At 43.9% G+C, this 16,416-nt stretch overlaps 1 protein-coding gene across 9 annotated transcripts in view; it reads left to right on the top strand.

Moving 5' to 3' along the window:
- The window catches only part of RFC1 (replication factor C subunit 1), a 63,770-nt gene that overhangs the window by 9,873 nt on the left and 37,481 nt on the right, over positions 1–16,416 (top strand). For 7 of the 9 annotated variants that reach the window (XM_084856887.1, XM_084856884.1, XM_084856885.1 and 4 more), the window contains exons 4-5: positions 5,930–6,046; positions 14,441–14,670. In XM_084856887.1, the coding sequence (XP_084713013.1) occupies positions 5,930–6,046; positions 14,441–14,670 (347 nt within the window). Of the gene's footprint in view, positions 1–5,929; positions 6,047–11,156; positions 11,197–12,728; positions 12,792–14,440; positions 14,671–16,416 lie in introns of all 9 variants that reach the window. The other 2 variants (XM_084856892.1, XM_084856891.1) reach the window with 2 other exon arrangements.

Genomic DNA, 16,416 nt, shown 5'->3' on the forward strand with positions numbered 1-16,416 from the left:
CCTGATAGGTGGCAGTGAGGGGGCATGTGTCCATCTGATGGAGGCAGTGGGGGGAGTGTTGGGGGCCAGAACATACTGAGGCTGGGCAGCAGGTGCTGGCGGAGCGCTAGGGGCAGGCCATGCCAGGTAAAGGGAACAAGGGAGAGATGTGTAGTATCTGTCCCCTGCTCTGGGCCTGTCCAGAGCCAAAGGATGGCTGGGGGAGGCGTGACTCCATCTTCTGGCCTTCGTCTGCTGCTCTGCAATGCCAGGTCTGTTACCCAGAAAACCTCCCTCATCCATGACATGATCCTGGACGAGGGTGCAGACCTGGCATGTATTAAGGAGACCTGGCTGGCCGAGGTCGCTGCTCCAACTGTTGTGGCCATGTGTCCAGCCGGATTTTCGTATGCACAGCAGCCGAGGGCTGGGGATCGGGGAGGGGGAGTGGCTGTTATCTATCGAGAGTCCTTGGTCTTCACTAGACCCCCTCTCTGGGAGACCAAGGTTGCTGAGTGCATGTACTGGAGGTTGGGCCTGAAGGGCAGTCTGGGGATTCTGCTCGTGTACCGTCCACCCCGCTGCACGACTGACTCGCTGGCTGAGGTGCTTGAGGTGGTCTCTGATGTATGTGCGCAGTCCCCTAACTTGTTGGTGTTGGGGGACTTCAAAGTACATTCGGGGGCTGTCCTCACAGGAGCACCTCGGGACTTCATGGAGACCATGGCTTCCTGGGAGCTGCACCATATTCCAACTGGACCCACCCATGTAGCCGGTCATGCACTAGACCTTGTGTTTGTTTCCGGAGAAGCAGGGAGTGATCTGGAAGTCAGGGGTATATCCACCACCCCCTTGTCATGGTCAGATCACTATCTGGTGACGTTGGACTTCTCGGTTCCACAACCCCTCCGCAGGGGTGGAGGACCCATTAAAATGGTCCGCCCCAGGCGTCTTATGGATCCGAATGGATTCCTGAACATGCTTGGAGATTCTCTGGGGCACGCCAACGGCCACTCGGTCGAGACTGTGGTGGGTGGGTGGAATGCCGCAATCACTGGGGCATTAGATCGGGTGGCTCCGAAACGCCCTCTCCCCCTGAACAGGGCTCGGACTGCACCATGGTTCAATCCGCAGTTACGAGCTCTGAAACAGGAGGTGAGACAGCTAGAGCGCCGGTGGCGGAAGTCTCGCTCCAAAGGCGATCAGACACATGCTAGAGCTGTATCTTCAGCCTATCACGTGGCAGTGAAGGCAGCAAAAAAGGAATATTATGCTGCCTCTATCGTGTCTGCGGAGTGCTGTTCCAGGAGGCTGTTCCAGGTGGTCCAGAGCCTGGTCGGTCCAGTTGCTCTGGAACTGCTGGAGCATTCTAAGGCCTCCTGTGAGGCCTTGGCAAGGCACTTTGCAGATAAAATTGATCGGAATAGGAGTGTTATTCCGTGCGCTGTGGATACAGTTAGTGAGCAAGAGGCGGTCTGTGGCACACTGGTTTTGTGGGATCGGTTCCAGCTTCTTCCTTCTGATGAAGTGGACAAGGTGCTTTCATCTGTAAGGCCGACCACCTGCTTACTTGATCCTTGTCCATCTTGGCTCATTATGAGCTGCAGAGAGAGGCTGGGTGAGGGGATCAAGGCAGTGGTGAACGCCTCCCTTGAGGAGGGAGTGATGCCATCAGCCCTCAAGGAGGCAGTGATAAGACCGCTTTTAAAAAAGCCCTCCTTGGATCCCCAAGTTCTGAACAACTTCCGCCCAGTCTCGAATCTGCCTTTTTTGGGCAAGGTGATTGAGCAGGTGGTGGCGATGCAGTTGAAGGCACACTTGGAAGAAGCTGATTATCTAGATCCAGTTCAGTCGGGCTTCAGGCTTGGGCATGGGACAGAAACGGCCTTGGTGGATGATACGAGGAGGGCTCTGGATAGGGGTGAATGCTCCTTCCTTGTTCTCCTCGACCTCTCAGCAGCTTTTGATACCATTGACCACGGTATCCTCCTGGACCGCCTGGAGAGGCTGGGCATTGGAGACACCGGTGGTATTACGGTGGTTCCGGTCCTTCCTCTCCAGCAGGTACCAGAGTGTAGCACTGAGAGAGGAGGTTTCGGACCCGTGGCCGCTCACTTGTGGGGTGCCACAGGGTTCCATCCTCTCCCCGATGCTATTTAACATCTATGTGAAGCTGCTGGGGGCTATCATCAGGAGGTTTGAGGTGCGGTGTCATCAGTATGTGGATGACATGCAGCTCTACCTCTCGTTCAAACCTTCACCAAGGTTGGCCGTAGAATCCCTGTCCAAATGTCTGGAGACAGTGAGTGGCTGGATGGGGAGGAATAAGCTGAAGCTGAACCCTGACAGGACCGAGGTACTTTTGGTGGGAGACAAGAGGAAGTTGGGGGATGTTGACCTGGTGTTGAATGGGGTAGGGCTACCCTTGAAAGACCAGGTCCGCAGCCTGGGGGTCATTTTGGACTCCCAGCCATCCATGGAGGCTCAGGTGTCAGCTGTGAGTCGGACAGCGCTGTATCAACTCCATCTGATACGGCGGCTGCTCCCCTTCCTTCCCGACCATCTGCTCCCATTGGTAGTACATGCCCTGTTCTCCTCTCGTCTAGACTACTGTAATGCGCTCTACGTGGGGTTACCTTTGAAGACGGTTCGGAAGCTGCAGCTAGTACAGAACACGGCGGCTCGCCTGATTAAAGGCAGCCGCCAGCGAGATCACATCACTCCAGTGCTGAAGGAGCTGCACTGGCTACCAGTTGTTTTCCGGGCCAAATTCAAGGTGTTGTTTTTGACATTTAAAACCCTATACGGCTCCGGCCCAGCCTATCTCAAGGAGTGCCTCCAGCAACACCAGATAGGCCGCTCAACAAGATCAGCCTCGGATGGCCTTCTCTCTGTCTCATCAGCCAGGACAGCTAGGCTGGTGAGGACGAGGGAGAGGGCCTTCTCTGTGGTGGCTCCCACCCTGTGGAACTCCCTCCCTAGGGAACTCCGCCATGCCCCCTCTTTAATGAGCTTCCGCCATGCATTAAAAACATGGTTGTTCAGGCAGGCATTTGGGGTGGGCTAGGGTAATTTTAGAAATGTGATGTTTTTAATGTTGAATTTTATTCTGTAAACTGTTTTTATTGTTGTACATTGCCCAGAGTGGCTGGCTGACCGGCCAGATGGGCGAATGAATGAATGAATGAATAAATAAATAAATAAATCCCCAGCCAGCATGGTCAGAGGTCAGGAATTCTGGGAGTTGTAGTCGAAAAAACATCTGGAGGGCACCAGGCTGGAGAAGGCTGCCTTTCAACAATCCTGTATGGTAAGCTGGTGGTGTTGTCCCCATATTACAGGTAGAGGGGCAGAAGGAATAGTGCAGGGTCCCCAACCTTTTTGGACCCATAGGCATATTTGGGAGTTTGAGGACTGACTGTGGCCACCACCACAGAGGATGTGGCTAGTGGCATAATGACAGCTGTTGGGGGCTGGCTGAAAGACAAGTAATTCACTCAAGAAATTGAGAACAAGCAGAGGAACTCTAAAGCCAATCCACATATTTGAGCTCGTAGAAGCACAATAAAATACCCATTTAAGGTTGCAATCCTATGCATGCTTACATGGAACTCAGTGTGAATTACTTCTGAGTAGGCCCATATAAGATTGCTTTGCTCATTCTATCCACACACACACAGACACACACTTTCCCCAGCCCCAAAGGAAAGGAAAATGTCCCCAGGTCCAAAAGGAAGAAAAAGTTTTCTTTACTGTGACCTCAGGCTCAGCCACTCGATGCCCCACCTGGCACTCCTACTTCCTCCTCCTCTGTCATCAGAGCCCCCACCTTGGAAGGTGGGGTGTGTGTGTGTGTGTGGGGGGAGGAATGAGAGAAGGGGCTAGGAAGGGAGGAGAAAGAAATAGCAAGAGATGGGTGAGAGGGAGAGAAAGTGCAAGGCTAGGGACTGGGAGGGAGGGGAAGTAGTGAGAGAAATAGCAAGGCTAGGAAGGGGAGAAACAGCAAGGTGAAGAGGTGGGAGAAATAGTGATGCTAGAGGCTGGGCGAGAAGGGGAAATAGCGAGCCAAAGAGGTGGGGGAAGAACTAGCGAGATGAAAGTGTGGGAGTGGAGAGAAACAGCGAGATAAAAGCAGGGAGTGGGAGACTGAGCAAGGCTAGGGACTAGGAAAGGAGAGAAAGAAGGCGGCTAGGGACAGGAGAGAAATAGCAAGGAAAGGTGTTGCTGGGAGAGAAGTAGCAAGGTTAGAGGTGCAGAGTAGAGAGAGATCAAGAGAGATCTCTGTGAGTCAAAGATTGGGCAGTGCCAGGAAGCAACCCTTTCCTTCTCTTCCTGCCCGCCAAGCAGCTGATCAGTGGCAGGTTCCGGAACAGGAACGAGAACCTGGTGCCCTAATGCTTTCCATGGATTTTTAAAATTAAAAATAATTTTTTGAAGGGGGCAGGGAGTGGAGAGCTTTGTGGGTGCCATAGGAGGTCCCTGTGGGCACTGTGTTGGGGATCCACAGAATAGTGTGTTCATATAAATCTGCAAAAGTTACTAGCCTACCCACCTACCCACTCCTATCTAGGATACTTATATGTGGTCTAAAAGAAAAAAAGAAGCTAATGTTTGCAAAGCTTTTCTGCTTAGTTGGCTGGAGGCAACTCTTGCTCACTGTCTGCAACCAAGCCTGCAATAGTGGCGTAGCCATGGCAACCTAGCGAGCCTACAGCTCTGATGGCATTGGAATTGGGGACTTCCTGGTGCTCACTCTCAGCCAGAACCTCTCTGGTACTACTTGTCAATTTAGAGCCTTGGCTTTTGCTGCTGTCATGTTTTTAGTGAGGGAATATACAGCTTCACATGCTGCAGCCATTAATTATGCAAGCTGTATGTTTAGCCCTTACCCTAACAACCCTTTTGTCCATTTATTACCCATCTGGGAGGTAGCATGTTTAGGATCTCTTTCCAGAACAGTGGGCCTTTATGTCATTATGAGGATACGGCATTTAATGCTGTGGTTTCTAACTCCATCTTTCATAGTTTGAGGTGACAGTCTTCCCTGGCTTTGGGCTAAACATGCTGCTGCTTTTCAGTGAAGACAGCAGTATATTTAGTGCTTATGGCTATTCCTGATACCTGTCATTGACCAATGGGAAATCAGTATTTGGTTATTAGGGTCCTATTCACAAAGGGAAATGTATATATTACAGAGAGAACTTGCTTTGTTTCTAGGATAAACTAATCAATGTGTCCCCATATCCTTCTATCTGACTGAGAACCATTGGCTGATTTTGACAGGAGAAGGTATCATTTATCCTCCTGGAATGATAAGCATGCTTTTGCTCATATATACTCCTAGCATAGATTAGAAGGAAGCCTTAGTTAGAATCTCAAGGGAACGCAGAAACAGCCTTCTCTTCTGTGGGTATTTTAATGTTTGTATGGATATGGATTATCTGAAGGATTGCCTCCTCCCATATGTGCCTGCCCTGACCTTAAGATCATCGTCAGCGGCCCTTCTCCGTGAGCCCCTGCCAAAGGAAGTGAGGTGGGTGGCTACTAGGAGGAGGGCTTTTTCTGCTGTGACACCCCGGCTCTGGAATGAGCTCCCTGGTGAGGTTCGCCTGGTACCTACATTGTATTCCTTTCTGCATCAGGTGAAGGCCTTTTTATTTTCCCAGGCATTTTAGCATTTTAGCTTTCTAAACTTTTAGCTTTGCTGTTTTAAATTTGTATTTTAAACTCCTGCACTGCTGCTAGGTTTTATTGTGGTTGTATTGTTATATTGTGGTTTTAATGTTCAATATATTTTAAATTGTTTTATTGTGTGCTGTTTGGTTTTAATTTTTGTGAACCGCCCAGAGAGCTTCGGCTATTGGGCGGTATAGAAATTAAATAAATACATAATAAATAAATAAAAAAAAATATGGAATAATTAAATAACGCCACTGTGTTTTAATTGCAGATTCTGAAGAGGAGGTGCAGTTGGTGAAAAAATCTAAGAAGTCACCAGAGATGAAACAGTCTTCAAAACCTGATAAGGTTTTAAAGAAGGACCCTGTTGTTTATGTTTCAGAGACAGGTAAAGGGTTCAACATAAAAGCTATTAGTGTATGGGCGTTATGCTCTACTAGATATGCTTGTTTAAATTGAGGCCATCCTGTAAAAGGAAAACTTAAAAAAAGGAAGTTTGGTTCACTGAAAATAGAAGTGGTTCTGTGTGCTGTGTGACTTGTACATGATCTTAATCCGACTCATCTTTTACCATTCTTACATGTGGATATTGGGTCTGAGCAGGAGACTGTTTTTTTTAAAAAGATATTTTGACTCCTAAAGCTACTGTAGAATGTCAAAACAAGAACTGTTGTTTTGTAAATAACCACTGCTTTTAAATAACGCTGAGAGTAATTTACTTGTGGAAGTGTTTGTATATGTTCTCATACTCCATTAAAAAAAGAAAAAAGGCAGATATTTATTTTTTGTACTTTTGGCAAATGTTTATCTGAATGGGAATTGTTTGTTGATGATACAGACGCTAGTTACTCTGCTTAAATTATAATTATAATAGTTGCTCTGCTTTAATTAAACAGGTGGGAAGTGCATTCATTCACCAATGGAAAGATTTCTGAGAGGCATTCGCATGAAAACCATATGTTATGTGGGAAATAGATCTTCTAAGGGAGAGGATCCTAGATCAGACAAGGGTGGTTCTGGTTTGAAACTAGACTGAGGATTCTGGCATAGAATATGTTTTGGCTGCAGTCTGTAACTTGAAAGAGGAAAATGTCTGAGTAAACAAGCTGAACAGAGCTCTCTTGTGGAGATTAAAGTACAAGGATCATAGTGTAGATGTCCTTTTACTTTTGCATTGCCTTCCTAATCAGGCTGAAGTCCTCTATGTGTTTGCTTGGGAGTAAGTCCCACTGAGATCAGAAGGCTTTTCTTCTGAGCAAGTGTGTGGTATAGAGTGCAGTCATGATGTTATGTAGAGTTGAGTCTGTAACTGATGTAACTTATAGAATAGAAATTTTATTTGCATCAGCCACAATCCATTGTAACATACATAACTGACAGAGCTTGAAGTCCTTAGCATGTCTGAGAACTGTTTATTATTTCCTGACATGAATATCTAGATCTTGTGGCACGTTCAAAACCTCCCAAGGTTGCAGGATTTAATCTCTACTCAGTAGCTGTAGTGTGTTTTGCTGTATATTTCAATAGTTTTTATGGGTTTTATTCTGGGTTAAACATTTTATACTTCCCTGACAATCCAGTTTATAGATTAAAAAGTTGGGTATAAACCAGACTGAAAAATGACTGCAAAAACTACAGTGCATTAGAGCGCAATCCTATGGGGATAGACGGCTGCCTCCGAACTCGGAGGCAACTGCCTATCCAATGCAGGGCAGGAGAAGCACGGAGGGGATCATCCCCTCTGCGCTTCAGCTGCCCTGTATTTGTGGCTAGACAGCCGATTTCGGCTGTCTAGCCGCAAGAAGGCGGGGCAGGGGAAGTGGCTGCTGGACAACACATTGAATGTGTCGTACTGGCATTTCCGCTTTCCCTACCCCAGAACGCCCCATTTTCGCCGCTCCGTGCTCTTCCGAGTGCGGGGCCATTCCGAGCTGCCTGCAAGGCAGTGTGGGAAGGGGGAAAGGTCGGTTCTTTGGGAATTGTGGGCTTCGAGGTCAGTTCCCGGAAACCGACATATCCTAGGGCTGTTTAGCCACTGACTAGCGCCATAGGATTGCTCCCTTAAACATTTTTTCTAGCTTGCCTGTTGACAATATACTGATTACCCATTTCTGAACTAAAAGAGGGGTAAAAATCATTTTTTGGAAAGCTTCCCTGCCTAGTTATGCGAAGGCATTTCTTACTGGCCATGGGAAACCAGGTGAATTTTTGTTTATAAAGCCAGTATTAAATGTTAAATAACTATGTATGGTTTTGTCACAAAATGTCAGTTTCTGTGTGTAATGGTTAACCAAAAATGTCTGTTTAAAAAATAATTGGCAGCATTAAAATTTGTTGGGTACAGTGTGAAGCAAGAGATGCAGCAAATGGATAATGTTGCACGAAAGTTGGGGAGAGGGGGAATACAGTTGATAAAAAGTTTGCAGGGCTACTTTTGCTGTTAAAAGCTGACAGTTGCCACTCCTGTTGAGATTTGGATTGAAAGGTTTTGGTTTTTCAGTTGTCATGATAATACATTCTGTAATGTTTGTGAGGATATGCCTAGAGGTAAGGCAATCAAAGGTGTTCTGTATTATGTAACTTCAAGTGCTGCAGCAAAAGTTTTCCACATGTTACATGCCAGAAAACATTGGTCAAGGTCAATCGTGAAGTACCTCAACTGCAGATCAAGGTTATTCTTATCTAGTGACTGTAGATTAAAACTTAATTTGATACACCTGCTGATCACCTGTACATGGCTGATCTTGTCCACTGGCTCTGAGCAGTGTTTTGGAAGACAGTTGACATTACTTTCAGCCTCCTAAAAGTAAATAGGTGTGTCTCAGTCTACAAATATATGAGAGGATATATTTGCTGTGCAGTGTTGATTCCTATACTAGCCACTTTACCATGCTGCATTGGTCACGGTTGAGCAGATCTGACGCTGTGGCCCCATTCACATGTAATGGTGGCAAATTAACCTATGATGTGCTGCGGTGTGTGCCCAGCACCTGCTACCAACATTTTGAATATGCAACCTCCGATTGACCCATAGGATAAACAATTGTAACTTTGGATTGTTTAACTCACAATTAACCCATAGCGTCCAGGTTTGTCACAGAGTAACCTCCGGTTGGAGGTTGCATATTCAAAATGGTTGCGGCATGCAACCTGGCAAATTTTGGGTTAATTAATCCACAATTTGCCACCGCTACGTGTGAACCAGGTTGTAGTTTATGTCTTTTAGATCTGTTATTCTGGGGGACTGTAGCATAAGTCTGAGCCAGCTCAAGTTTTCATGGCTCTGTCTTTCCTGTTGCTGCATATATTTGGTGTCTCTTAAATAACTGGGTGCTGTTTGGATGTAATGCTTTTCACCACCCCAGAAATGGTTAATTGGTATTGTAAATCTCTTCATACTCATAGTGAGATAATTATCTCCTTCTTGTCCTTCAGTGTATCTGGGGTTGGTCCACCCACAAAACCCCAGGAAGCAAATTGGATTTGTTCTGGAACTTTCTGCAGATTTCCCCTCTGACTTTGACAGCTGTTCTGTTGTGCGGCATGTTGTACAGTGATTTGTTTAGCAGCCATCAGCATTGTAACTCTTAGATGTCCTCTCTGTTTTGCTGCTGAATCAGTTTACAGAAAACATAGGTGCGTTAGTCTCATTAAATCTGGCCCAATAATGTGCAGCAGTTGGCTTTTTGAAGCAGTGAAACACTATTCAGTAATCTGTTTTCAAATCATAATTTGCCTCCTTTTTTCTGAACCTTTTCCATCTCTACAATTTTTTTTGAGTTCTGGTCATCCCATCTATAAAAATATATTGTAGTCTTGGAAAAGGTACAGAAAAGGGCAACCAAAATTATCAGCAAGCTGGAGTGCTTTCACTGTGAGGAAAGGCAGCCATATTTGGGGATTTTTAGTTTAGAAAAAAGACAAGTGAGGGGGAATATTTTAAGCTGGAGGTATTTAAGCAGCGACTGGGCAACCATCTGTCCGGATTGCTATAGCTGTATCCTACACTATAGATCTTGCATTGAGCAGAGGGTTGGACCTCTAAGATTCCTTCCAACTCCTTGTTTCTATGGTTCTGTGACATGATTGAGGTTGATAAAAACTATACATAGTATTGGTAAAAGTATATAGAGAGGAGTTTTGCTTCCCCTCTCACAACACGAGAACTTGGGGTCATCCAAGAAAACCAGTTGATAGGAGCTTCAGGATAAGCAAAAGCAAATGATTTGTCACACAATATTCAATGTGTGGAATTTGCTGCTGCAAGATGTGATGGCTGCTAGCTTAGATGGCTTTAAAGGGGGATTAGATAAATGTATAGAGAATAAGGCTATCAGTGCCTTTTACCAACTTTGGTAAGTGGCCCAACTATGCTTCTATCAGGACAGGGATAACCTGGCTTCAGTTGTCTGTGCTCTGTGAACCTCCAAATTAGATTATTACAATGCACTCTGCCTTTGAGGGTGGTTCAGAAGCTATAGCTCATGCAAAATGCAGTGGCCAGATTGATAACAGGGACCAGAAGGTATACATACAAGACCAACACTGGCCCGCTTGCACTGGCTGCCTGTATATCTCCGAGCCTGATTCAAGGTGCTGGTTTTAACCTATAAAGCATTACATGGCTTGGGATCGCAATACCTGATGGAGCGCGTCTCCCAACATGAACCTGCCTGTACGCTACATTCAGCATCTAAGGCCCTCCTTCTGGTGCCTCTTCTGAGGTCAGCTTGGAAGGCAGCAACAAGGTAAAGGGCCTTCTTGGTGGTGGCCCCCCAATAGTGGATGGAATGATCTTTCTGATGAGGCCTGCCTGGTGCCAACATTGCTATCTTTTCAGCACCAGGTTAAGACTCTTCTCTTCTCTTCTCTTCTCTTCTCTCAGGCATTTGTCATCATATGATGAGTTTTTAATCAGGTTCTGGATTTGTCTTATGGTTATGTTTGTTGTCTATGTATGTGCTGTCTGTTTATATTATTTTATGTAAATGGGTTCAGCAGTTTGTATAATGTACTTTGAATAGTTTTCAGTCTTTGTAAACCTCCCAGAGAGCTTCAGCTATGGTATGGTATAAGAATGTTGTTTATGATGATAATGATAATAATAATAATATCAGTAGTTACTGGTCACATTGGATATATGGAACCCCTCTAGGTTTAGAGGTGAGCACTCAGCTGTTTGCTTATAGAATGATTTTCTGTGCGAAATGGAAGTCATTAATCGGGTTGTGAATTGTAGCTAAAGTATAAAAACAGTTGCTTTAAGGCATAATTTTAATGTTTTCTGTCTTTCTTTCCCTATACTTCTTCCCCCTACCCCCTTTCTGCTGTTTTTTGGCTTGCCGGGGATCAAATTCCAAAGTGTATGAATTGTGTAGAATTGCACTGTTTCTTAATATAGGCAGTGCAGTACAGATCATTAGGTTTGTCACTTTAATCCCCATGAAGCACTTTTTATCATTACCATGTTTGGTTAAACCACCCTCCATTCTTTTTAGATTACTGATTGTCGAAGGCAGAACACAGTGTTGCCTACAGGTAATGGGAAAAGGCAGAGTGGTTTTATAAATGTTTCCATTGCTAGCCAGTCTCTGGTAAATTAGCCTAGTGGGTTGGGAGACATCCAAATGCTTGAGCCTATTCAGTAACTCCCATACTCCACTGTTTAGTGAAGCATGGAACCTTAAGTGTTATTTGCAGAAGATGACCTCTTAATGATGCATTGAACCTTGCACAGTTTTGTAAAGAGATTTTAATTTGCAGGAACTGGGTTGTTGTTGCTTTCCTAGCATCTCAGTATTTTTCTGACCAATAATACACTGCAGTCTACACGCACATTTTGACTTCATTTGTTTGATAAGGTGCACTTGTATCAAAACATTTCTGTGCTTTTTGTGTGCCCATCTTTTCTATACTGTACTAACTATAATTCCTGTAAATCATGTTGCTCCATGAAGGGCCCAGATAATAAAAATATTTGATAACCAGCATTTTTATTTGTACTTTTTGCAAATGAGCAATAAGCTATGTAACTCAATGACATGGCAACTAGTTATTTGATCTTATGAGTATATGTCATTATTTCCACTGCTTTGTTTCATGCAGACTGACTGACTGAATTTGCTCAATAATTATTGCTTGAACAATTAGATACTTCTTTGACTTGCATTTGAAAGAGAAGTTTTAAAAAATGGTGTTCAGCTCATTTGTAATTTGCACAGAATGGCCCCACAGTTGGCCTTTATTTTCATTTTGTACATCTGGCAAATGACAAACTGTAGTTGTGCACCCACATCTACCATAATAGCCTTCTGGAATTAAAATCCTTAATTGTTGAAATTCAGCACCCATTCTGAAGCTGCACTTGAATAAGCAGAAATGGAATAAAAAGAAGCTCCTTAATATACGTGTAAACTAGGGGTTCAGTAGGGAATTGACTTAAGTCAGGGATGCTGAACCTGAAGCCCACGGACCAAATCCAGCCCACCTAAGGTCCCAGTCCAACTCTCTGGGGTTCCTGAAATGGCCACCCCAGGCTCTGCACCCTTTCCCCAACTGTTGATTGTTTGGTGGTTTCCAGATGTTTCCCCCTTTTCCCCCTGTTCTAAAAAGTTGAAATGCCTTTTCTAAGGCTTCATTATGGCAGTAAGAGATTTAAGTTAAAGTACGCAGGTATGTTTGGCGTTTGGCCCTGCCTCCTTTTGCCTTCAGCCCCACCCACCAGTGGAATATGTCCCCTGAGAGGTACTCAAAATTGAATTTAGCCCTACGGCCCAAAGAGGCTTGATACCCTTGCTTTAAGTCCAGTTCTCTCTCCAAGCTGTACAATGGACAAGAGAAAGCATGTTCTCTAGGGATCATGGGCAATACTGGGAGTGAGAGGGGAGGAGCAATGGTCAGGTTTGGGGACAAAGTGAGAGACGGGAGTCTGGGCAAGATGACTGCTGGTTCTTGCGCCCTTTGTTCTGTGTGTGTTTTTTTTTTTTTTGCTGTTGTCCTGAGAATTGGCTGTTACCTCTAGTTAGATGCCAGTTTTCCTGAGTTTGATGCACCATGTTTTTGTGTTTCAGAGTTTTTCAAAGAACGGAACAAATTTTGCCTCTGGCCCTTGACAAAGTGAAGAATAAAATAAAGTTAGTGCATTAGTAAAAGCAATGATTTTTGTTGTTGTTAGCTTCCCTTCATACTCTTTCTGTCCCTAACTTCATTAGCAGTAGCACCCAGGCAACTATGATAACAACATTTCAACAAAGTTGCTTGCAATTTGCCAGATGAGGCTTGTAAAACGATCGAAGATTTTATAAGCCGGGACCTTGGTTATTGTAACTTGGAATTCAGCATCTTTGAAAGCCAAGTCTGCTGAGAGCAGAATAAACCCTGTTTCTTATACACAAAAGCAGAAGTTTGAGTGTGTTACTTGCGCAAAATTTGTGGTATTCTACCCTAAATGCAAAATGGGACTATAGTGAAACAGTGAAGTAGAAGGAGAGATTTGGCACATAATATATTGGCAAGTGGTAGGCCAAAGCATGAATGCTAAGGCTGGGGTTTGTGGGGGCACAGAAGAGATTTCTTGGAAATATTTTTGCCCTCCCCAACTCCAGTCCCAACAATCATTCAGCAAAGTGTTCTTTTTAAGTTTGTGTAAAGGCTAAAATGTGATCTTAAAACAACAACGCTGAAGGATTCACCGGCTCTTCTGTTCTAGAAGATGGTGTGCTGATCTTAATACTTACTAGGACAATATACTTGTGGAACTTGCAAGTGATATTTTTAAGAGGTAAGGGTAGCAGGATGCAGTGGGTCAGATGGCTGTTGATGTGATTTGAAGATTTCTTTCTGTTTTAATTTATTTAGCGAATAATAGCGTGGGAATAATATCTGAATGGATTCAGTGGGTCAATTTTATGTTTTTATTACAGCTCAGGGCTTTAATGTTTTACTTCAGATAAGAGGGCCATAACTACCATACTTTAAAGTGCATGTTTGTGATTCGTCTAGAACTACGAAGCAGTGTTAACATCTATGTAGGATGTTAAACAGCCTTTTCATACGGCATTGATGATAGGGCAATGATTGAGCAAAGGCACTAATGTTGCAGTTGGATCTGCGTGTAGAGGCAGTGCTGCGCTCCATTTTCAGTGGAGAAATTCTTGCTGCCAAAGAAAGAGGTGTAAAAATGTGGCTTGCTTCTAGAGATGCCACTGAAGGTTGCTGGGTTCAGACCTGGAAATGAGGTTGATGGGGCTGGTAATGCTTGCCTAAAAGGGGACATGAACATTTGGAATCTCCTTCTATGGCTAGGATTAAAATTCAAGCAAGGTAAGACTTAATAACTTACCCCTGCTTTGAAGGGCTGCATCTCCTGGGAAAACTGCTTTTGGGGACCAAACATCCATCCCCCACAGAGAACTTTCTTCTCCCACATTCCCTTGCAGGGAATGAGCTTTTGCCCCCTGCTGCAATTTTTCAGGCTGTAGCCTCTGAAACAGCACCTGTGCGAATGAATGGAGACAACGATGGCTGATTTTAGAGGCCGTATCTTGGAAAACTCTGTCCCTGCAGTTGTGTGTGTGTGTGTGTGTGTGTGTTTGTGTGTAAGAGAGCCCTATATCACACTGAGACTTCTCTTTCAAATGTAAAACCTGATCAGGTCCTTTCACTTTGCATCTTTTAAAAATATTGCAAGACTTTAACTAGTAAGGAAATGTTACTTTCAACGAATGCTTTGTTCAGAGTTGTGGTAATGTAGAGTAATTAAATGTTTTTTTTTTGTACCCAGATGATGAAGACTTCATTAGTAAGAAGGCTCCCCAAAAGCCCAAGGAGAATGGGGCATCTGCAACCATTCACCTAGGAACAACTGAAGCATCAAAGGCAGACCCCAAACCAAAAATAAAAAGTAAACCCTTAACTTTGGTGAAACTGACACCAACCTCTGTAATTGATTACTTTGGAACTGCTAGTGTTCAGCGATCGGAGAAGAAGCTGGTGTCAAGCAAACGAAAAGAGGTGGGTAGTGCCAGTGGGTAAGTTTTTCTCCTAGCTGATGCGTGCTTGTGAGCAGAAACATTCATGAATTTAATGAAGAATACATTGATGTGTGATCCATTTCAATTTGGCTTCCATCCTCTAGTGGAGTGTAAGAGTAGCACTCTACTGCGTGACTGGTAGAGAGAAGATTGTTTAATTAATTTTAATTAAATTGCTTGTGCATCATTTTTAGATATCTGCCTGTAAAGGGTGATATTGCTATTGAAAGATTTTAGTCACAGCTTGATTTTCGTCCTGTTTTGAACTTACGGGCTGGAAAATTATACTCATTTACTTCCACTCTTCAGTAGCTCTACATATGTTTAATACCTTTCTACAATTTTAAATTTTATTTATGTATTTTTGGATTTGTAGCCTGCTTTTGGACCAACGTCTTCAGAGCAGCTCACAAGATGAAGTAAAATTACATTCAAGTATAAAAGTTCTTAAAAAGATAAACCAAGCTCAAATAACATTGTAAAACTGGAGGCAGCTTTAAAATAATGTTAACTCCCAACAGCATGTATTTAAAAAGCCTGTTGGAAAAAAGAGGCTTTCATGGCCCACCTTAAAGGGCCGTAATAGCAGATCTTGCATATTTCCACTGAGGCCACCACTGAAAAGCTCCTGGGGCCACCGCTGAAAAGCTCTATTACCAGTTGTGACAAATCTCATTTGTTTGTCATAAGTTTATTAAATGGTCTGTCTGACCCTATGGATTGGTGTCTGCTGCTGCTGTATAAGCTTTTATTGCAGCATAAGTGTAATCTTGTGCTTGGCAAGTAAGGTAAAGGCAGCAGTGTTTAGGACTGGGCTGCAAGACCATCACTTCGATAAAGTTAGTACTCAGGATGAACAATATTTCATGGCCCAGTTCTACAATTTGCTCTTTAATGCTAATTAAATGTATCAACATAACCTCAGGAAACATGTCAAATCATCTCACACAAGTGAAATTTCAAGGGAAAATGGGCAGGAAGTAGTCTTTCCCCTTTACAAACTTTTGGAAAGCCACATGAATTGTTTGCTGGGAAAAGAATTCAAGATTATTCCATCCTTTACTCCACTTGCCTTTAACTGCCAGGGCAGACAATGTATGTTCAAACCAAAAGCCAGTCAACAACGGTATTGGTTCTCCTCCTCCTGACCAACAACATTTTAATTGGTTAGCATGAAATTAATTCTCTCTGCTGCCTCAAGAAAATAGTCAAGTTATCAGATAGGAATAAAAGCATTTCTTGCACTCCCCACCCTGGACTTGAAGTAGGGAGTTTGATTCTAGGAGCTGGGAACTAAAGGCTGAGGGCTTAACATATGTTAGCCCAAATCAATCCTAGCCCAGAATGGAAGGGATACCACCCCATTGTGCATGGATCTTGCTCTTTGTGGAACATCAGTAGCTGGATTGGGGAATATTTGGAGAGGGCCTACTTTTTGAATGTGGGTGCCAGTTTCAGCTTTTGTGTAATCTCTTTTGTGCACAAGCCTGTCTATTCTGAATTTTCAAACATAAGAACTATGTATATCCCAGTCTAGTAAGTGCTTTAATATGGCATTTGCACTCGAGTGGGATTCTTATTAATATATAGATTCCAAAATATACTGGAGCAAATAGTAAGGATCAGTGTGCCACTGCAATAAAATGTGATAAATGTCATTGGCATAACATTCCCCATGTCTTTCTGAAAACCACTTGAAACTGATTTTTCCCACAGTTCCTGAGAA

This window comes from Heloderma suspectum, chromosome 5, assembly GCF_057233095.1.
Source record: "Heloderma suspectum isolate Gila_16-S chromosome 5, 16-S_ref, whole genome shotgun sequence".
NCBI classification, from domain to species: Eukaryota; Metazoa; Chordata; class Lepidosauria; order Squamata; family Helodermatidae; genus Heloderma; species Heloderma suspectum.